This window comes from Artemia franciscana, chromosome 3 (genome assembly GCF_032884065.1).
Source record: "Artemia franciscana chromosome 3, ASM3288406v1, whole genome shotgun sequence".
Classification (NCBI taxonomy): domain Eukaryota; kingdom Metazoa; phylum Arthropoda; class Branchiopoda; order Anostraca; family Artemiidae; genus Artemia; species Artemia franciscana.
The window spans coordinates 53,703,186-53,726,334 of record NC_088865.1 but is presented as its reverse complement, the minus strand read 5'-3'; the positions used below and the strand labels follow the sequence as shown (position 1 = coordinate 53,726,334).

Here is a 23,149-nt window from a genome sequence, read left to right as displayed (position 1 = left end):
CAAACATTTTCAGATCAATTGCTGGCAATTGGAAACGGAAAGCTCCCAGTAGACTCAATATCAGGACGAATACAACTACCTGCTGATTTCTGTAATTTAGTGACGTCCAAAAATGAATTGATTGAAAAAGTATTTCCGAATATTCTAAAAAATTATAAAAATAATAAATGGCTAAGTGAAAGAGCGATTCTCGCACCCAAATATATAGACGTCCACGAAATCAACAATATTGTTTTGACCAAGATTCGAGACCAGGCAGTCCTTTACAAGTCAGTCGACACAGTTTTGGAACCAAATGAAGCGGTTAATTATCCATCTGAATTTTTAAATTCCATAGATCTTTCAGGGTTTCCACCACACGTGCTACAACTAAAAATAGGCGTACCAATAATACTTTTAAGAAATATCAACCCACCAAAGCTTTGCAATGGCACGCGACTTGCCGTAAAAAAAAACAATGAAAAACCTAATAGAGGCCACAATCTTGACAGGGCCTTTTGAGGGTGAGGCTGTTCTTATTCCTCTTATTGTTTGTAAAAAGAGCGTTTGCATATGACGTCATTATTAGTACATACGACTTTGTATATGCACAGACAATGGGAAAGCCAAGAATGTTGTATATTCGCAATTTTTACGTAGTTTAACTCCTGCAGACGAAATGAATGCTTGCCTGAAAAATTCTAATTTATGGGCACACGTAAAAATATTAAAATTAACTACAAATATGCGTGTCCGATTGCAAAACGATGACTCTGGTCAACCATTTTCAGATCAATTGCTGGCAATTGGAAACGGAAAGCTCCCAGTAGTGGGAAAGCCAAAAATGTTGTATATTCGCAATTTTTACGTAGTTCTAAACACATATATAAATCTATCTATATTCACAGGTGGGACACAGGGACACAACTACAATGGCGCGTAACTAATATGGCGCGTAATGACTTACGCGCGCGGGGGGCTTGGGGGGCGCAAAGCGCCCCACCAACTAGGTGTTGGGGTGACGCGAAGCGCCACCCCAACACCTTTTTTTTTAACACGTCTTTTCAATTTTTAAAAATCGAAAAGACGTGTTAATATTAAATGGAGTAATCTGAAGTCTTGTGGCATTACCAACAACGCTTTAAGCAGCCCGAAGTACTGGTTCTGCCTGCCTACCAGTGGGTAAAGGCAGGCATACTTAGCAGCCCCTACCCCTGGGGTGTAAGAGGGGACTCATCAGGTGAGACCTATGCTAATTTTAATTTGCTCCTGCTTTGTTATTTGAAATTTGCTGCTAGATTGTGAACCATATCCTGCCTTATACCCAGCCTGCCACATACTACTGCTTACTCTGTACCTGTCTTGTTGTTCACATTAAGTAAGTAATGAAAGGTCAAATCAAGCCACCCCGTGAACTTAGGTCAGACAGCTCACTCCAATTCTCTGGATCAGAATCTGTCTCAGAGCAAATACTCATCCTGACTAGCCACATGAATAATATAAAAATTAAACACAAAATGTTAGCAGATTCACTGCATCCTGACAGCCTTAAATCTTCAGTGAAAGGGTTACTTGATGACCTCATATTGGCCAAGATCTCTACCCAGGTAGATGAGGCTGTGACCAAAATGAAAGAGGAACAGGCATTCATTCAACATGATGCCACTATTTCTTCAGATAAGCTGGATGCAATCAAGCAGGATGTGTATGCTGGCCTCAGTCTAGATCTTAGTAGTCTAGTTGATAAGACCCTTGAAAGCTATAATAAACGCATATCTTCAATTGAATCTTCTTTGAATACTCTAGGGTCATCAATGAAAGACCTTGAGAGCTCTTTCAAGCCTATCCAGTCTAACCTGGCAAGATTAAATGATCGTTTTGAACAGCAGGCTTTGAGCAACCAAATTATTGTCTTTGGGGTGAAAGAAGATGCCCCCATTGAAAACACTGAAAGTCAGTTCATGTCACTATGTGCTGTGAAATTTCCTGGCATACCAATTACCCAGTCTGATGTTGTATCAGCCAAAAGAATTGGCAAACCATCTGCCAAACCCAGACCCATAGCTGTAGAATTTTGTAATTTACGAATTCGCCAACTGCTTCTCAGACAAAAGAAGGATTTGAAAGGATCTGGGACACTATTTTCTGAGATGCTTACAAAACCACGCTTACAGCTTCTTTCATATGCCAAGTCAAAGCTTGGCTTACGTAATGTTTGGTCCAGTAAAGGTGATATTCTGTATAAAACTCAGTCTGGAAGAGTAGTTAAGTTCAGTGACCAGGATGAAATTGATTTGTGTGCTGCAAATGCAGAGAATTAAAGTGATGGATTTTAGTTCACTTTGTATATAATATGTTGAATTGTTTTTGTATGAACTTATTTTATGTTCTTACATTTTTCCTTTTTCACTCTTCACTGTCTTCACATAATTCTGACTTGTGCTATATTATGCTTTGGGGCAATACCTTGGATGATATGTCCCTTCCCACTAATATTTCTCTATGTTTGTTTGTGATTCTACCACCTTCATGCAGTTTGCTTTCTGTTTTACTCTTGTCATGTCAGCATACTTATAGCTCACATAATTTTAACTGGTTACACATTATATTTTGTGCCACTCCTTTAATTAATATGTGCCTTTCCACTGATTTTTCATTATGTTTGTTTGTGATCCTATCACCATCATGTTGCATGGCTTCTAGAACGTTCTTGTTGTGTCTGCACACTTGCAGCTCATCGAGTTTTGACTGTTCCCATATTATATTTTGGGCCAATATTATGATTAATATATGCCATCCTACTGAATTTTTTTTATTTTTGTTTTTGACTTTCTCACCTTCATGTAGGCCAATTTCTATCATATTTTTGTCATGTCAGCATAATTGCAGCTCTTATAATCTTGACTGGCTCCACATTATACTTTTGGCCAGTACTTTGACAAATTTATTTTGCCTTAATTCTACCATATCTTTGTTCTGTGTGTTCACATGCAGATCACATAATTTTGATTGCTCAAATCTATTTTGGTCTTATACTTTGAATATTGTGTGTCTTACGATTGATATTTATTTGTATTTGTTTGTGTTCCTATCACCTTCATGTATGCTATTTTCTATCACACTTTTGTCATGTCAGCACACTTACAGCTCACATAAATTTTACTGGTCCCATATTGTAAATTTAGCCTATTCTTCAAATATTATGAGCCATCCTACTAATGTCTCTTTATATTTGTTTGAGATCCTATTGCCTTTATGTAGCCTGATTTCTGTCATTGTTTGTCATGCCTTAACACTCGCAGCTCATCTTTTCCTGATTGGTGCCACATTATTTGACCCCTTTCTTTGGTTAATATTTGCCATCTCACTGATATTTCTTTTTCTTTGTTTATGATTCCATTACCTTCAAGTAGTACTATGTGTAGTGTGTCATTTGTGAAGGTTTGAAATGTCTGAGATAAATATGGGTGATTTCTCTTTCCTTATGAATTCTTCTATTCTTAATTCAGTTATATTTGATCAACCAAGTAGTGCTGGTAAACAAGAGGCACACACTTCTGACCCTCTCCTTGAATCTATGGTTAGTTCTAGCTGTAATTATCACACCACCATTGATTATTGTGATAATATTATGCCCTCACTCTCTTCAAACAGTTGCTTTAATGTTTTTTGTTTGAATGTGCGTGGGATAAGAGATAAGTGGGACACTCTTAAATCGTATCTGTGGTCTGATAATTCTTGCCCTTTTGATGTCATAGGCTTGACGGAAACATGGTTATCTGACAGTGATAATTTTACAGCTTATGACATGCATGGTTATATTGCTATTCATGTCCCTAGAATGCTAACAAAGTGTTCTGGGGGTATTTCTTTGTTCATAAAATCTAGTATTGAATTTTGTAGAAGATCTGATCTTGAATCCTTGTTTACATCGGTGGTGTCTAATAGTAGGACAGTTTATTCTCTTGTTATTGATCTGAAAAGCCAGGTTGCATGTGATACTGCTTGTTTGTTTTATAAACCCCCTCCTTTTTCCAACGCATCTGTTCTGTGATTTGCTTGATCAGCTTTCTGGTGTGGGGACTTTCTCTAAAAAACGGATTTGTGTTTTGGGAGACTTTAATTGTAATATGTTAAATGTTGGATCAAATGATGAATGTGACCATCTTTTTGATGTATTTTCTTTTTCTGGGCTACTTCCTTCAATTTTTTTTCCTTCACGCGTTGACCCTTCAAGAAATTCTGCCACTTTAATAGATAATATTTTCACTTCTCTTTCTCCTAATTTGAAGTTCTCGTCTGGTCTTGCTTTCACTGATCTTTCTGATCACTTCCCTATTTATCTATCACTATCTGTGCCTAAAACAGAGATTACTGTGGATGAGAAAGGCAAGTCTTCTTTTAGAACTTTTACAGATAGAGAAATTTCTAATTTAATACATAGTCTTCAGAGTAATGATTGGTATAGTGTTCTTGAAGCTAATGATGCTGATTGTGCAACTAGATTATTTTTGTGTCGTATGGGCACTCTGTTGGATAAGCATTTTCCTCTAAGAAAGAGGCCAAGGAATTTTACACCTAAATGCCCATGGATGTCTAGAGGTCTGATCAATGCAACCCATATGAAGGCGTCTTTGTTCAAGGCTGCATGTAAAAGTAAGACACAGGAAGATCTTCTGGAGTATAAACATTACAAAAATGTGCTCACTTCTTCAGTTCGCTTAGCAAAAAAGCTGTATTTTTCACGTCGAATTAATGAGTGTAAAGGAAATTTGCGCAAGGTTTGGACTGTAATTAATGAAGCTCTCTCCCGTAAGAAACTCAAACAATCTTCCCCATCTCTTTATAGGAAAGCTGATGGATCTGTTGTGGATAAAAAATCCTTAGCAAGTGCCTTCAATTCGTATTTCACCACACTTCCCTCAGTTCTCATTCCACCCCTGAGTAGAGTAAGTTGTTTTCCTATGACAGAGAAGTCTTTTTTCCTTTCCCCATGTAGTACTACTGATATTTCTAGTATTATTTCTCAAATTCCAAGTAGTTGTTCAGTTCATAGTTTTGGTTTGAGTAATAATGTCCTTAAAAAAATCAGTCAGTTTGTTTCTCATCCCATCTCACACATAACTAACCTCTCTCTTTCTTCTGGTTTTTTTCCTCATTTATTTAAAGTTGCTACCGTTGTACCCTTGCATAAAAAAGGTGATTCTTCTCTAATTTCAAATTACAGACCTATTTCTCTTCTTCCCGTCATCTCAAAGGTTGTTGAAAAAGTAGTGTATCGTCGACTCTCTTCATTTGTATTTAGTACTAATTCGACTGCTGGAAATCCTCTCATCACTAACCATCAGTATGGTTTTCGTCCCTCATTCTCTTCCTTGCACGCACTTTCTGATGCAACTGAGTTTGTGCGTGTTAATCTGGACAAGGGCTTGTGTGTTTTGGGTCTATTTCTCGACTTTTCTAAGGCCTTTGATATGGTTGACCACAATGTTCTTCTGTCTAAACTATCTTTATTTGGAGTGCATGGAGTCCCACTAGAATGGTTTAGGTCCTACCTCTCAGAGAGATCTCAGTATGTTTTGGTTAACTGTACTTCTTCCTCTACTTTGCCTGTATTGAAAGGTGTCCCACAAGGCTCTGTGCTTGGTCCACTTTTATTTCTAATTTACATCAATGATCTTGTTGATGGTCTTCATCCCCATGTTCACCCTGTTCTTTTTGCTGATGACAGTAACTTCTTCATTGCTGCGATGGACCTGCCATCTGCCACTTCTATGGCTCAAGGTCTTCTTGATAAAGTAAAAAATTGGTGCTGGTCAAATGGTATGGCTCTTAACAGCCGAAAGAGTGCCATTGTGAACTTCAGGACCCCTTACCGTATGCGAGACGTACAGGAGCCAATCACCCTAACTTTTGGGAACGATATTATACCGCAAGCTACTGTGGTGAAATTTCTTGGTGTGTATCTTGACTGTTTTCTTTCTTTCAAACCGCATATAACTCACACCCGTTCCTTAATCCTCCGCCAGTCTTCAATGTAAATCCTACTTACAAACATGTTATAACAGGGGACTTGTCAATAATAAAGCAAGATGATCTTCAAATTATAATGAATAAAGGGGCAAATTTCCGTCTTTCTCATCATCTGAAACCATCGAGTGTTCTTGATGGCTTGGAAAATGATTTTGATTTATTTATTGATAAGTGGTGTAAGAAAGAGAATAAAAATAAAGAGAGTTTTCAAAGTTGGAAGAATTTAATTATTAGTAGAGTAAGAAATAAAATATATTCTAACTTAAAAAATAGTAACACTAAATCATTATTTTATAATGCGAAGATTAAACAAGCAATTGCTAATCTAAAGAATGAATTTGTAATTGTGCCAGTGGATAAAGCTAATAATAATTTTGCCATAATTTGTCAGAAGCTGTATTGTGATATCTTAAAAAGGGAGTTAGGCACAACTAATGTTTATGAAAAGGTAAATATAGAGGATGAGAATTTAATTGAAAAGACTGAAGAAATACTTTTTAAAAATTTTAATATTAAAATAAATGACAATGATAAAAAGTTCCCTTTCCTATATTGGACTGTAAAATTTCATAAGAATCCCCCTAAACCACGGTTTATTGCTGGAGCATCTAAATGTCCAACCCGCAATGCTGCTACTGACCTCTCTTTAATTTTAAAGGAAATTGTAAATAAACTTAAAACCTATTGTTCTGGTATTAAAAAATTTTCGAATTTTAATCCATATTGGAGTGTTAATAATTCACTGCAGGTGATAGATTCTTTAACAATGGTTTCAGCTAAAAGAATTGAGTCTTTCGATTTTGCGACAATGTATACTAATTTATCACTCAATTTAGTGTTAGATAATTTAAAAACTGTTATAAAGAAATCTTTCCTCTTATCTAGTAAAAGGTTCTTAAAAATAGACAGTTATAATAAAAAAGCCATATGGACAAACTGCTTTAATACTACAGTTAACTTGAGATGTTACAGCTTGGATATGATTTTTGAGTTATTGGAATTTGTTTTATACAATACTTATATAAGATTTGGGGGTGATTTGTACAAGCAAATTATGGGAATTCCCATGGGGGAGAATGCCAGCCCATTTATAGCTGACTTGTTTTTAAGTCAACTAGAATATAAATATATGATGGATAAGAATAAACGAATTAATTTAAAACATGCTTTGTCAAATAATAAAAGATATTTAGATGATATTTTGGTCTTAAATTGTAAGGATTTCATTGATATTTCTAAAAATATATATCCATCAGAGCTTATTCTTGAGCCTAGTCATGGCGCTGGTCATGAAGATCATTTCTTAGATTTAAATATTAATATTTGTGATAATAATAAATTAAGTTTTAAAATGTATAATAAAACGGATGATTTTGATTTTGAAGTGATTAGTTTCCCATTCCCTGAAAGTAATATACACTCAAATATCACATATTCAGCGTTTTTCTCACAGTTACTTCGTTATGCAAGGATTTGTAGTAATTATATTGATTTTAAAAATAGATGTAAAATCTTAAGCCAAAAATTGATATCAAGAGGTTTTTCTGCAAATAAATTAACTTGGCAATTTAAAAAATTTAGTTTTCATTATAACGAACTTTTAAATAAATATCAAAAGAATTATCTAGAAATACTTAAAGAAATTTTTGACTAATTTCGGAGGTTCGAGAAATGTTGTCACAGCGCCATTTATTTTGAATTGTGTTTCTATTTGAGCGGAATTTTTAAAAAATTAGCCACATGGTAAAGATGAATTATATAATTGTTTAGTTCATTCAGGTTTTTTGCAATGTGTTAATATTTGTGATTTGGTAAAATTTATAATATTTAGTTTACCTATTGTTGCTAAAGGGAGGGATATATTAACAGGATAAGCTTGTTTTGGTTTTACTTGGTTGTTTTACATTTGCTGTTTTTTTCATAGACATGTATTTTGGGGGTGATACCTGATGCGGGGATGCCATGGATATTCTGTGGTAGCCACAACACTGTGCTGGGTAGAGAATTTAGAGTGGCGAAACCCTATATAGGCCAGTGTATTCTCCTGATGAGCCCTTATGTTGGGTGTTGCCTCTGAATTATTTGTCTATATTATTTTTTCTATGGTTTGGTAAATGACGACTTATACTTATTGACGACATGACTGCCTGTCCATGGATTATTCTTTATGGTTGATTGTGTGTGGCTATGCTGTTTGACCTATGTGATTGTATGGATGAGTAGGGTTAAGGCCTCATTCAAGTGCTGGTCTATATTAATCACTAATTTAGGAAAACAGTCTTCCTTTTCTCCTTCTGTCTCCTTTTTTTTTTTTTTTTTTTTTTTTTTTTTTTTTTTGTGTTTGTGCTGTAGCATTGGTGATTTCTCTTTTCATGATATTATTCCAGGTTGGATCCAGTGCTGGTGGAGAAAATTTTTTTAGTTTTCTCCCCGACAGACCTTTACCCTGGTCCAGGTTTTTAACCTGATATTGTTAATTATTGGTGAGATGGCACTTATGCAAATTTCATGTTCTTTCATCTTTTTGCTTATGTATTTATTGACCTATTGACCTTGGCATGTTTTCTGGACTTTGATTGTTGGATTTTGATTTGGATGTTGGTTTGTTTTGGATTTATTTTCAATAACTTTTTATGCAACAAAACACAAATATTAGCCTCGGAACTCGGAACGATTTTTTGAAAGTTAGTAAGTGTAAGAGTCGTTGTTTTCTTTGCCAAGATCATTTTGTCCCACGGACTTCTGTTAAAAGTACATTGTATAATAAAAATTTTGCATGCAAGTTACGTGGTAATGTTAATTGTAGAACAACCAATGTAATTTACCTATTAGAATGTAATAAATGCTGCCTACAATATGTGGGGGAAACAACTAATAATATATATAAAAGATTTTCTGGACACAAGACAACAGTTAATAATGAAAAAACTAATAACTATCTAGTTCAACATTGTAGTAATGGTAAATGTTCCATATCAGATATAACTGTCACAATTTTAGAAAATTTAGAATTAGAAAATTTAAATAAAGAAGAGAAGAATAATAGACTACGTAAACAGGAGGATTTCTGGATCCATACTCTTGGTACAGCTTATCCTTTTGGGTTAAATGATCGTGTAGCAAAATATGGTGACATGTCTCATGTTGTTGTTAAATGTATTGATGGTTTTATGGACCATCCTTCTTTTACTTGTCCTACCAAACGTAAAAAACGATCGAGAGGACATAGGAAAAATAATAGAAAAAATGAATTAGATGTACATATGCTTTCTATAGATCTATGCCAGCTACTTGAATCTAGGGGTATGATTTCTGTAATAAAGTGTCTAAATAATTTATCCAAGAGGAATTTAATCAAACTTTTCTGGATTGTGAAGAATAATACAGCTCTTGATTATAATTTTAAAGTAATATGTGATACAATTTGCATTCTATCTAAAACGAAATTTATTTCAAAAAAGAAAAAGTTCGATAAGATTAGTAATAAGGATAACAGATTATATTTACCTATTAATTTTACTTGTAAGCAGATTGAAGATATTAATTTACCAGAAATTTTAAATCAGCGGCATGTGAAACAGGCCCTTCCTAGTAATTTAAATTATAATGATAGTCCAGTTTTAACTTATAAATTTTCAAAAACTATTGGGCAAATTATTTTTAATTATAATTTAATACTAAAAAAACTAGATAGCGATATAAATTGGAAACCGGTTTGTAATTGTAAGCAACTTGGCCCATTTGTAAATCCTACTTACAAACATGTTATAACAGGGGACTTGTCAATAATAAAGCAAGATGATCTTCAAATTATAATGAATAAAGGGGCAAATTTCCGTCTTTCTCATCATCTGAAACCATCGAGTGTTCTTGATGGCTTGGAAAATGATTTTGATTTATTTATTGATAAGTGGTGTAAGAAAGAGAATAAAAATAAAGAGAGTTTTCAAAGTTGGAAGAATTTAATTATTAGTAGAGTAAGAAATAAAATATATTCTAACTTAAAAAATAGTAACACTAAATCATTATTTTATAATGCGAAGATTAAACAAGCAATTGCTAATCTAAAGAATGAATTTGTAATTGTGCCAGTGGATAAAGCTAATAATAATTTTGCCATAATTTGTCAGAAGCTATATTGTGATATCTTAAAAAGGGAGTTAGGCACAACTAATGTTTATGAAAAGGTAAATATAGAGGATGAGAATTTAATTGAAAAGACTGAAGAAATACTTTTTAAAAATTTTAATATTAAAATAAATGACAATGATAAAAAGTTCCCTTTCCTATATTGGACTGTAAAATTTCATAAGAATCCCCCTAAACCACGGTTTATTGCTGGAGCAGCTAAATGTCCAACCCGCATTGCTGCTACTGACCTCTCTTTAATTTTAAAGGAAATTGTAAATAAACTTAAAACCTATTGTTCTGGTATTAAAAATTTTTCGAATTTTAATCCATATTGGAGTGTTAATAATTCACTGCAGGTGATAGATTCTTTAACAATGGTTTCAGCTAAAAGAATTGAGTCTTTCGATTTTGCGACAATGTATACTAATTTATCACTCAATTTAGTGTTAGATAATTTAAAAACTGTTATAAAGAAATCTTTCCTCTTATCTAGTAAAAGGTTCTTAAAAATAGACAGTTATAATAAAAAAGCCATATGGACAAACTGCTTTAATACTACAGTTAACTTGAGATGTTACAGCTTGGATATGATTTTTGAGTTATTGGAATTTGTTTTATACAATACTTATATAAGATTTGGGGGTGATTTGTACAAGCAAATTATGGGAATTCCCATGGGGGGGGAGTGCCAGCCCATTTATAGCTGACTTGTTTTTAAGTCAACTAGAATATAAATATATGATGGATAAGAATAATCCAATTAATTTAAAACATGCTTTGTCAAATAATAAAAGATATTTAGATGATATTTTGGTCTTAAATTGTAAGGATTTCATTGATATTTCTAAAAATATATATCCATCAGAGCTTATTCTTGAGCCTAGTCATGGCGCTGGTCATGAAGATCATTTCTTAGATTTAAATATTAATATTTGTGATAATAATAAATTAAGTTTTAAAATGTATAATAAAACGGATGATTTTGATTTTGAAGTGATTAGTTTCCCATTCCCTGAAAGTAATATACACTCAAATATCACATATTCAGCGTTTTTCTCACAGTTACTTCGTTATGCAAGGATTTGTAGTAATTATATTGATTTTAAAAATAGATGTAAAATCTTAAGCCAAAAATTGATATCAAGAGGTTTTTCTGCAAATAAATTAACTTGGCAATTTAAAAAATTTAGTTTTCATTATAACGAACTTTTAAATAAATATCAAAAGAATTATCTAGAAATACTTAAAGAAATTTTTGACTAATTTCGGAGGTTCGAGAAATGTTGTCACAGCGCCATTTATTTTGAATTGTGTTTCTATTTGAGCGGAATTTTTAAAAAATTAGCCACATGGTAAAGATGAATTATATAATTGTTTAGTTCATTCAGGTTTTTTGCAATGTGTTAATATTTGTGATTTGGTAAAATTTATAATATTTAGTTTACCTATTGTTGCTAAAGGGAGGGATATATTAACAGGATAAGCTTGTTTTGGTTTTACTTGGTTGTTTTACATTTGCTGTTTTTTTCATAGACATGTATTTTGGGGGTGATACCTGATGCGGGGATGCCATGGATATTCTGTGGTAGCCACAACACTGTGCTGGGTAGAGAATTTAGAGTGGCGAAACCCTATATAGGCCAGTGTATTCTCTTGATGAGCCCTTATGTTGGGTGTTGCCTCTGAATTATTTGTCTATATTATTTTTTCTATGGTTTGGTAAATGACGACTTATACTTATTGACGACATGACTGCCTGTCCATGGATTATTCTTTATGGTTGATTGTGTGTGGCTATGCTGTTTGACCTATGTGATTGTATGGATGAGTAGGGTTAAGGCCTCATTCAAGTGCTGGTCTATATTAATCACTAATTTAGGAAAACAGTCTTCCTTTTCTCCTTCTGTCTCCTTTTTTTTTTTTTTTTTTTTTTTTTTTTTTTTTTTTGTGTTTGTGCTGTAGCATTGGTGATTTCTCTTTTCATGATATATATATATATATATATATATATATATATATAAATATTTTGTTTGTGTAATGACGCCATTTTAGTCGACTGTCGACTGACTTCATGTTTGGTGTCATTATAAGGATTGAGCATTATGCCCTCATGAAGTTGTTTGTCAACTAACGTCATGATTGTTATGACGTCCAAGGCTTTGTATATGACGTCATTATAAGTATATACGAAGGCCTTTCAAAGAGAAGTTTTTAATATAGAACTTAAAATGACAGAAAAACCTGCAAAGGCACAAGAAACAGCCAAGGAAGTTGCTAAAAGAGTTCATGCCAAAAGGCTTGCGGCTAATAGAAAAAGTAAGAAAAGAAAGCCTGCCGAGGAATCGCAACAACAGCGTGAAAACAGGCTTGCGGCTAATAGAGAAAGTATGAAAAGAAAGCGTGCCGAAAAATCGAGGAAGCTGCTCAAAGAGTTCATGCCAAAAGGCTTGCGGCTAATAGAGAAAGTAAGAAAAGAAAGCATGCCGAGGAATCACAACAACAGCGTGAAAACAGGATTGCAGCTAAAACAGAAAGTATGAAAATAAAGCGTGCCGAAAAATCACAACAACAGCGTGAAAACAGGCTTGCGTCTCAAAGAGGAATCACCAAAAGAAAGCGCGCCGAGGAATCAATAGAGCAACCTGACAATTTTCACCTGGCATTAAGGTGCAGCCCGGTCGATGATTATAGCTTGAGTAGATGTGTTCAAATCGGGACTATGTCTAAAATTTGTCCCTATTGCATGGTCTTGAAATTTAATTGTGAAACAATGGGAATGAGTTGTGCCTCAGCAAAAGTTAAACTGGCTGCACCACCAGAGCCATTGAAGATTTTATGACGTTACAGACTAGGACACTGGGATACAAATGACGACCGGGACACCAGGAAACAAGGAATATAAATGAAGACCGGGACACTCAAAAAACAATTACAGATCGGGACACCGAGACACAAATGATGACCGGGACACCAGGAAACAAGGAATATAAATGACGACGGGGACACATAATATTCGATTAGCAATCACCATCAACAAAACTCGAGGGCAATCATTAGAAAAATGCGGTATATATATATATATATATATATATATATATATATATATATATATATATATATATATATATATATATATATATATATATATATATATATATATATATATAGTCGGTGGTTGGTGGGGGCGCAAAGCACCCTCACCAACTAGGCGTTGGTATACTATCAACAGCTAGCTATTTAATAAAATTTAAAGTTTTCTTTATTTAATTTCTTTTAAGTTTTAATTGATTGTCCATTGTAACTTCTGTTGATTCTGGATCTTACTTATTTATTGATACTGATTTCCGTTCTTTTTAGGCTTGAATTATTATTTTGCATTATTTCCACTCATCTTTTAAAATAAACCTATAACTTTTCCTTGAAAAAGATTCTTTAAAAAGAAGAGTTTTCTTTAAATTACCTTTTGTTAGTTTTTACTTGCTATTTATTTATAGGTTGATAAAGGAATATTTTACAAACTTTGTGTGATGTTCTATTAATAATCAAGGTTTTGATTTACTATTTTAATTTACGACAAGATTTTGCAGTGTACAGTCGAATTTTAGGAGGATGGGTGGACGAAATATTTCACATAGTCACATCACTATCTAAATACTTGCTGTGAAAGATAAAAATAAGTAGAAAACTGCGCTCACAGTTTCAGATTCAACAAATGAATTGAATTCTGCCAGCATCTTTGCTGAAGCGCCTTCCTCCCGAAAAGAATTAAAAGTGGAGGTTTGTATTGCCTCTTCTATCTCAACCTCAGCTATTGGTAGCATCTTTTGTAAAAAAGAAAGAAGCCGAAATACATTTACTTCTTTTGAACATTCCTTTTCTTCAACGATGATCTCCGCTTCAGTCTAAAATGAAGAAAAAGCAACCACAGTACAACAAAAGAAAAAAGAAAAAACATAAAATTAAAGATCAGCCTTTATTTTAACATAAGGTGTGTAAGAAAGTACTCCAAACATCTAACCAAGGAACAAGAAATGTAAAGGGAATAATGAAAGAAGAATTATATCCTTAAAAGCGAGCATATTTGATGAAACATATTAAAAAATAAAACACAATAATGTTTTGGGAAAGAGTACCTTTCTTCTCCACTTCTTCTATCCCTCCGTGGTAAAATGTTTTCACTTGAACTTTATCGGCCATGAAGGTAATGTAATTTTTCTTGAGTGTAAAATTCGAATGCCGTTTCCTAATCAAGGATAAACACATGTTCCAAGAAAAGAAATTTTTTAGGTATTAAATACAAACACAAAATAAGATTCAGCATAGGCGCTGTTGACAAAAGAGGAATCTAAAATGTCACTTATAATTAATGACTTAAAGAGAAGATTATGACAGAAATGTATATTATTATGTACCAGGGTGCCAATAAATCTGAAATTGCTTTCGATAAGCATTTTGACATTCACTGAACAATATCACAGGTTACCATCAATAAATATATAAATGCTAGAAAGGCAAAAAATTCAATTAAATTGAAAATGAGCAGATAAGCTAGTTAATAGAAGATGACTCGTGAAGTGGATTCTTGCGCTGAGTTCTAGTTCCAACATTTGCAAGTATATGTGAATCTGAAGAAAAGCCATACATAAATACAACCACGCGCGTTGTAAAACAACTATTTCAAAAAAAGTGGCTCGTGATATTTCATATATATGAAAATTCTGAAAAACTAGGACTTAACTGAAAACTAAACTCGATTGAGTTTTTTAGAGAGTTAAAATCATGTTGTACAATTTGTTGATTTCATGACCAGTTAAAGACTGTTCTGAACATTGTAAATTGTCCTTATTTTCTGCAGGCTACTCATGGATTTTCTTGCTTCTATTACTTTTTTTTGTTGCGTTGGTTTTGTGTTTAAAAGCACTATTTTCTGAGAATTTTACAAATATACAGAAATATAATAAGCCAGTTTCTTTGAAACAGTTTTACAAAATATATTGCATAGACCAAGGAACAGTATTTTTTGTTTTTGTTTTAAATTTCAATCTAGCTCTCTACTATCAACCAATAAAAAAGGGACTGTAACTCCCTATCCCTCAATAAAAAATTTACATTCTGTTTTTAAATCTAATACAAACCGCTGGGTTTTATCATTCATTCCTTGGTCAGCCTCTACTCAAAACTTGAATTCAAAGAGCTAAACTTAACTTAAAGTAATTCCTTAAATACCATTTCCCTAAGGAATGTGTAAAGTTTTCCGTTGATTGGCCCACAGACTACATAATTATTTTCTAAGTGCGCCACTGAATGCAACAAAGCTGTTAAATCTGTTGACAATCTCGGCCAAATCTTTGGCCATGAAAATCTCCAATAATAGCTACATCTGGTTCAACAACAATAGGTAATCATTAGTAAAATTTCTAAGACATAGGCCAGGACAATCATGAGGATCTGATCCTTCTTTGTTGTTCACTGCTCGATATAGATCACTTCACCATATCCCAATGACTCAAAATGAGTTAAATTGACTAAATCAGAGGCATAGCTAAAGTAAGTATATTGGAAAAAAATTTGATTGGCGTAAAAAAACTATTAAGCTTTAATCCTGATTGAGCTGGAGTACTGCTCTTACTACTATCCATAATTCTCTTCCATGTTGTTTTACTGTTAGGAGCATTACACACATTAAATTCTGTAACCAGGATTTGTATTGTTTCTTCGTTTTTGGTTGATAATAAACGAAGCATCGGAAGACGGTTGATCACAAGCGTTCCGCAATTGCAACCAAAACTCTGCGCGGCTCTTTCTTTTTTTCTCTTCTGAATGTCATTCTGCAAAGGCTTGTGAGACCCAGAACGCAAGTGTTCTATGAGGACCGTGGCAATAGTGCTGAATTTAGACAGTCACAAACCTTCTTCTAGCAACGGGATAAATTGTGGGTGGTGCAGGTCAGCAGAAGGGCAGACTATGAGCATGAGCTATTGCTGGGCCCAGCTAGGGACTGAGAGGAGATACTTAACAGTGTCCTAAACTAGATAAAAAAAACCACCTTTCTTCCTGATTAAGATCGTGAAATACAGTTGATCAAGAAAAAGAACCAGTGCTACTGTTTCTGGGGTAATTAACAAAAGCTATGAAATGATAGCTACCATCTCTGGGGTAACCAACGAAGACCGTAAGACAGTAGATACCACATCTGGGACAACTGACGATTCGATGACAGAGAATCTGGCAAATGGCGATGTCTTAGCAACGTTGAAAACTAAAACCCTGAAGGCTATTTTGTTCCCAAAATTGATTTTATATATCAGAACCATGAACGTTAGGACGTTTACAAATCAAGGCGAAATAGATCTCATTCTCAATCAACTGAACCAATATAAATGGGATATATTGGGACTCTTAAAAACACACTTACGTAAGACAGTAGATACCGCATCTGGGACAACTGACGATTTGATGACAGAGAATCTGGCAAATGGCGATGTCTTAGCAACGTTGAAAACTAAAACCCTGAAGGCTATTTTGTTCCCAAAATTGATTTTATATATCAGAACCATGAACGTTAGGACGTTTACAAATCAAGGCGAAATAGATCTCATTCTCAATCAACTGAACCAATATAAATGGGATATATTGGGACTCTTAAAAACACACTTACTTTCCTCTGAAGAAGATCGGAATGCTGGTCTGATTATGTCTGGAAGATTCAATGATGTCCATCACCAAGGTTTTGGTTTTTTATAGAGCACTGAGATGCCTAATATCCGTAACACATGTGTGAGAACGGTTAATTATGAAACAAATAAAAGGATTACCGATCAACATCACGATCATCGAAGACCACGCTCCAGACTCTGGTAACCCAGATGAAGAGTCTAAAAATTTCTACTTTCAACTGAAAAGCCTAGTCGACGTAGTTCCAAAAATAAAATGATGTCCTTGTTATTGGTGACTTCAATTATTTTGTTGGAACTGCTGTTGCTGGAAACAAGGATGTCATGGGTAAATTTGGTTTTGGAAGAATGAGCAAGAGGGAAGAACACTTTACTAAGTTCCGCAGATTTAAGACCATTGCTAACACTCTCTTCCTATACAGAGAACACCGAGAGGTGACGTAGACCTCGCTGGATGGAGAAACACGTTCTCTTATTCATTTTAGCTCGTCAGTAGGGGCGCGGAAATCGTCCGTACTAGATACTCTTACCCTTGTTGTTAGTAATCTTGGTAGCGACCGTTCTCTACGCATGTCTGCACTGAAGATATTTCTTAAATTGCACGAAAATCTGAACAAGATACCAACCCGTTTTGACACCCTTATCAACGAAGACCATAAAATCCGTCAGACTAATATCTCGGGAATATTTATCCATATATTTGATCTTCGGTCAAATACTCCAATAACTATGTATAACCAGGATAAACATGAACTGGTCACCAATACCTCTAACATCGTCTAACGTCATGATTTCTATTTTAGGAACAAAAACAGACAATAAAAACTTTGGATAGCCAACAAAGTTATCAGATCATACGTTCAGAAGCGTATCCAATAACAAATCGGACAGAGAGAGTAAGGACAAACATAAGCAGTTGAAGCGCAATGTAGAAAAAGCTACATGTAGAGTCCATCGTGTTTACATAAAAGACAGATGCAAATATTGTGAGCATGACTTTAAGAAAGGTGACTTACAATTTACATACAAGAGAGTTCACGAGCTAGCAAGCAAAAAAGGTCTCCATTCCTACACACTGTGAGATAAAAAAAAGCTCCCAGATACAAAGCAGATAAGGAATCACTCCGTATGATGAAACATTTTAAAGAGCATCGTAATCCTAAAGAGCATCTAATACCCTCCCGTCCTTGACCTATTTCCTGCTACTTTCTAAGATCCCGTCCCACCTCTTCTTTTCTTTGAGGTTGTAGAGACCATCCGGGGACTGAAGACAAAAAGAGCTCTGAACCAGACGGAATGCAAGAAAAACTGCTAAAATTCTAGTGTGAACCATTTATAGAGTATTACCAAAGGATCGTTGCTGCCTGGCAAGATGAGCATTTCCAGACTTCTTGGTGCGTGGCTACACTTGTTATACTACACAAGAAGGGGTCAAAGGCAATATTTATAATTACTGTCATATTAGCCTAGCAAGTCAAACCGCCTAAATTCTCACCAGTATTGTCATTCAATGGATCAGAGTCGTGTCTTCCTCTGTTATCCAAGAATACCAAGCTGGATTTTGCCCTGGGAGACAGACCATTGACTAAATCTTTACTCTGTGCCAGATTTTGGATAAAAATCTGAAAAATGGGAGTGACTTAACCAGATCTTTTTGACTTCAAAAAGTGTTTTGACTTATTTGGAGAAAATACCTCTGATATATTCTCCTTCATTACGAAATTCCTCAAAACTTAGTCAATCTCATCAAAGGTATGTACTCTAATTCTAGGAACTGCGTTATGACAAGTGAAGGCCTCAATGACAACTTCTTTCCAAGTGTCCAAAGTAGTCATTCGAGAATCAAAATTGCCCTCGGAAATGCTTAATTTCTTCTTTACATCAGTTTTATCAAACAGTTCATGGTAACGAACTGTAGTAAGGAGCGATCCGGCTCAATAGTAACCAAACCTCTAAAAAATTGAATTTTGATATCAATAGCTACATCAGAAGAATCGCATTTTAATGATGATTTTAAATATATAAGTTCCATCAAGTTTAGTCTTACCCATCAAAAGTTACGAGCCTTAGAAAATTTGCCTTATTTAGGAAAATAGGGGGAAACACCCCCTAAAAGTCGTAGGATCTTAAAGAAAATGACACCATCAGATTCAGCGTATCAGAAAACCCTACTGTAGAAGTAGGGTTCAAGCTCCTATCTACAAAAATGTGGAATTTTGTATTTTTTGCCAGAAGACAAATCACGGGTGCATGTTTATTTGTTTTTTTTCCCAGGGGTCATCATATCGACCAAGTGGTCCTAGAATGTCGCAAGAGAGCTCATTCTAACGGAAATGAAAAGTTCTAGTGCCCTTTTTAAGTGACCAAAAAAATTGGAGGGCATCTAGGCCCCCTCCCACGCTCATTTTTTCCCAGAATCAACGGATCAAAATTTTGAGATAGCCATTTTGTTCAGCATAGTCGAAAACCATAATAACTATGTCTTTCGGGATGACTTACTCCCCCACAGTCCCTGGGGGAGGCGCTGCAAGTTACAAACTTCGACCAGTGTTTTTATATAATAATGGTTATTGGGAAGTGTACAGACGTTTTCAGGGGGATTTTTTGGTTTTGGGGGTCGGGTTGATGGGAGGGGGCTATGTGGGAGGATCTTTTCTAGGAGAAATATGTCATGGGGGAAGAAAAATTCAATGAAAAGGGCGCAGGACGAACCTGGTCACGTTAGAAAAAACGTCAAATTCAGAGCTTAATATACAATGCTCGGTGTTCGGAGCTTCTCTATCATGGAGTATAATTTGAAAATAACACGACTATACGAGCGATAAAATATATATACCACAACCATAACTCGACTAACGAAAGAACTGCTAAGATATAAAACAACTATAAAGCGAAAACAGGTAGGTAGGTAGGTAGGTAAGTTTTATTTTATCCACAATACAAACATAAATAAAAAAATGACAACACTAATAAATTATTGCAGCAAAAAGAAAGTCCTAAGGACTTGTGCTGCAATTTCATATTATGATCTACATCTTATAAATAAATATCTAAACATAACATCTCATGATTAACCACCTAGCCTGTCATAAATATAAAAAATAACAACACATACACATGAACAAAATACAACAAAATAATCATATTAAATATCATTCACCGGTATTCAGTCCCCACCCCACATCAATAAACAGCAAAAAAAAGACATCAAAAACCTTCTGCCCTTTGAAGCCTATTACTTAAATAAAACATTTTCAATTTATTTTTAAACCCATATAAAGTGACAGACTCCCTGATGCCAGCCGGCAAACTATTCCAAACAGAAGGCCCCAGATTACGAACCACATATGATGATCGAACTGTTTTTCTTTGTTCATGGCTTAAAAGTTGTGAATTTCTTGTATCATAATTATGGTACTCCTGATTCATGGGAAAATAATCATGAAAATACTCAGGGCATATGCGTTTCATGCTCTGGAACACAAAAATTGATGTCTGGTAGTCATGAATCTGACCAACATTTAAAACATTACACCGGGAAAAGCTAGCAGTAGTTTTGGATTCAACCTGCTCTTTTATGTCCGCAATCAATCGAATGTTTTTATTTTGCAAAATCTGGATCCTTTTGTCATTAGAGAGGAAATTGCTAGCCCAATGAACACAATCATAATCTATATAAGGATGAACAAGGGAAAAATAAATGATTTTTAAAATCTTGAACGGAAAAGTTTTTTTTACTCGTCTCAAAATTCCTAGACCCCTAGCCATTTTAGCACCAATAACACTGCAATGCTTTTTCCAACTAATATTATTATCTAAATAAAACCCCAAATACCTAATTTCAAAAACTTGTTTAATGGGTAAATGTACAAAAAAAAATATTATTATTATCATTAAGTAACCTACCTGTTCTACTAAATATAATGTAATTTGTTTTAGATGCATTAACTGCTAGGGAACTACCTACTGTAAAACTGCGCAAACGTTCAAGTGCCAAATTAGCCTTATGTGCAACCTGTACCAATAACTACCAATTACTGTTGTCGCAGTGTCGTCTGCAAAAGAGGTCAGCGCTTCAACTCCAACATGTGAAACCAACGAATTAACATAAATAAGATAAAGTAGAGGTCCCAGCACGGAACCTTGAGGCACTCCACACTTAACACCGAACTCTCTGCTTGATATATCTGATAAAGCAACTTTGATAGTCCAGCAATGCAAATACGATGAAAACCACTTTACACAAGTACTACCTAACCCAAGCCCACTTAGTCTACTAAGAAGAGCATTAAAATCAACAGTGTCAAAAGCCTTACGGAAATCTACAAAAACAGTTAAGGGAACCATATTATTTTCAAACGCATTATCAACAAAACTTAAAAGATGGTGTACTGCATGACTAGTGGAATGTTTACATCTGAAACCAAACTGTCCATTATACAAAATTTTCTTCGAATCCAAAAAATCATACAATCGTTTATAAATAACTTTTTCATAAATTTTACTAAATAAAGGTAAAATGGAAATTGGTCGCCAATTACAGGGTTCAGAGGGGTCCCCACCTTTATGTAAAGGTATGATTTTAGATCGTTTCAGTTCCGAAGGTAAATGCCCTTTAACCATTGAGAGATTAATTAAATGAACCAGTACCGGTAAAAGATACTCCGACACATAACTAAAAGCCTTTAGGTTCAATCCATCTGCACCAGAAGAATTTGATTTAAGGTTACAAACAATTTTTTCAACTTCTTCTACATTACATAGTACAAATTCGAACCCATTCTGCATGGGCTGCAAGTTACAAACTTCGGCCAGTGCTTACATATAATAATTGTTACAGGTGGGAAGTGTACAGCGTTTTCAGGGAATTTTTTTTTTGGTTCTGGGGGTGGGGTTGAGGGAAGGGAGCTATGTGGGAGGATCTTTCCTTGGAGAAATATGTCATGGGGGACCAGAAATTCAATGAAAAGGGCGCAGGGTTTTCTAAAATTACTATAAAAAAACAATGAAAAATAAACATAGAAAAGTTTTTTCAATTGAAAGCAAGGAGTAGCATTGAAACTTAAAACGAACAGAGATTATTACGAATATGAGGGGTTCTAGAAATACTTTAGCATAAAGAGCGAGGTATTTAGGAGGAGATAATACCTTGCTCTTTATGCTATAGTATTTTTAGTAATTTCAACTATTTACTCTACGGCCTCTCAGATTCAGGGGTCATTCTTAAAGAATTGGGACAGAACTTACAGTTTAGTGCAAAGAGCGAGGTATTAACGAGGGTACAAACCCCCTCATATACATAATAAAAATTTAAGAATACAAAAGTTTGTTACGTAAGCTAATTCTTAAGTTACGTATATTTTTTACTAATAAAAACATTCGTTAAAAATTAAAATTTATAGTTGCCTTTTTATGTAACCAAAAATTGTAGGGCTACTAGGCTTTCCCCACCCCTTATTTCTCAAAATCGTCTGATCAAAACTAAGAGAAAGCCATTTAGCCAAAAAAGCAATTAATACGCAAATTTCATTTTAATAATTTATTTGTGGAGAGCCAAAATCAAACATGCATTAATTCAAAAACGTTCAGGAATTACATAAAAAAACTAGTTTTTTTAACTGAAAGTAAGGAGTGACATTAAAACTTAAAACGAACAGAAATCATTCCGTATATGATATGGGTTGTCCCCTCCGCAATCCCTTGCTCTTTACGCTAAAGTTTGACTCTTTGCCAAAATTCTGCTTTTTAAAACAATTAAAAACTTCAGCGTAAGGAGCAAGGGATTGCGGAGGGGACAACCCATTTCATATACGGAGTAATTTCTGTTCGTTTTAAGTTTTAATGTCGCTCCTTACTTTCAGTTAAAAAAACTAGTTTTTTATGTAATCTTTGGTAGGAACAACTTGTGGCGCATATATCGGGGCTGTCCTGACAGACAAGCTAACTTTTGCTGACACCACCGACGAAATGGCTGAAATGGTTGAGACCCTAAAAGTCGTTCCTAACAAAGGCCTTAATGTAAATAGCTTGTTTGGGATGAATACAAATACATACAAAGCCAAGGCTATGTGTTACTCATGAAAGCTGCACGTTACAAATAAGCCAGACCTTAAATTCAATAGAGAGGATATCCGGTGGATCGAAGAGTTCCTCTACCTTGGCTGCATAGTAACTAATGACAACAACAACTCAAAAGACATGATAAGACCAATAGCCATTGCGAGTTTCAGTTTCAAAGCCCTTATGTCCAGATGGAGAAACAAGGATTTATCTTTACGGTTTTAGAAATAACTTTTCGATACTTTGATTATCCCTGTCACAATATGCTCATT

General features: G+C 34.5%; 1 protein-coding gene across 1 annotated transcript in view; it reads right to left on the bottom strand.

Annotated features, from left to right (window-relative positions):
* LOC136025412 (cytoplasmic dynein 2 intermediate chain 2-like) overlaps nt 1–23,149 on the bottom strand; it is a 94,434-nt gene that overhangs the window by 59,671 nt on the left and 11,614 nt on the right. Inside the window, exon 3 of the mRNA XM_065701430.1 lies at nt 13,839–14,045. Within this exon, the coding sequence (XP_065557502.1) occupies nt 13,839–14,045 (207 nt within the window). The remainder of the gene's footprint in view (nt 1–13,838; nt 14,046–23,149) is intronic.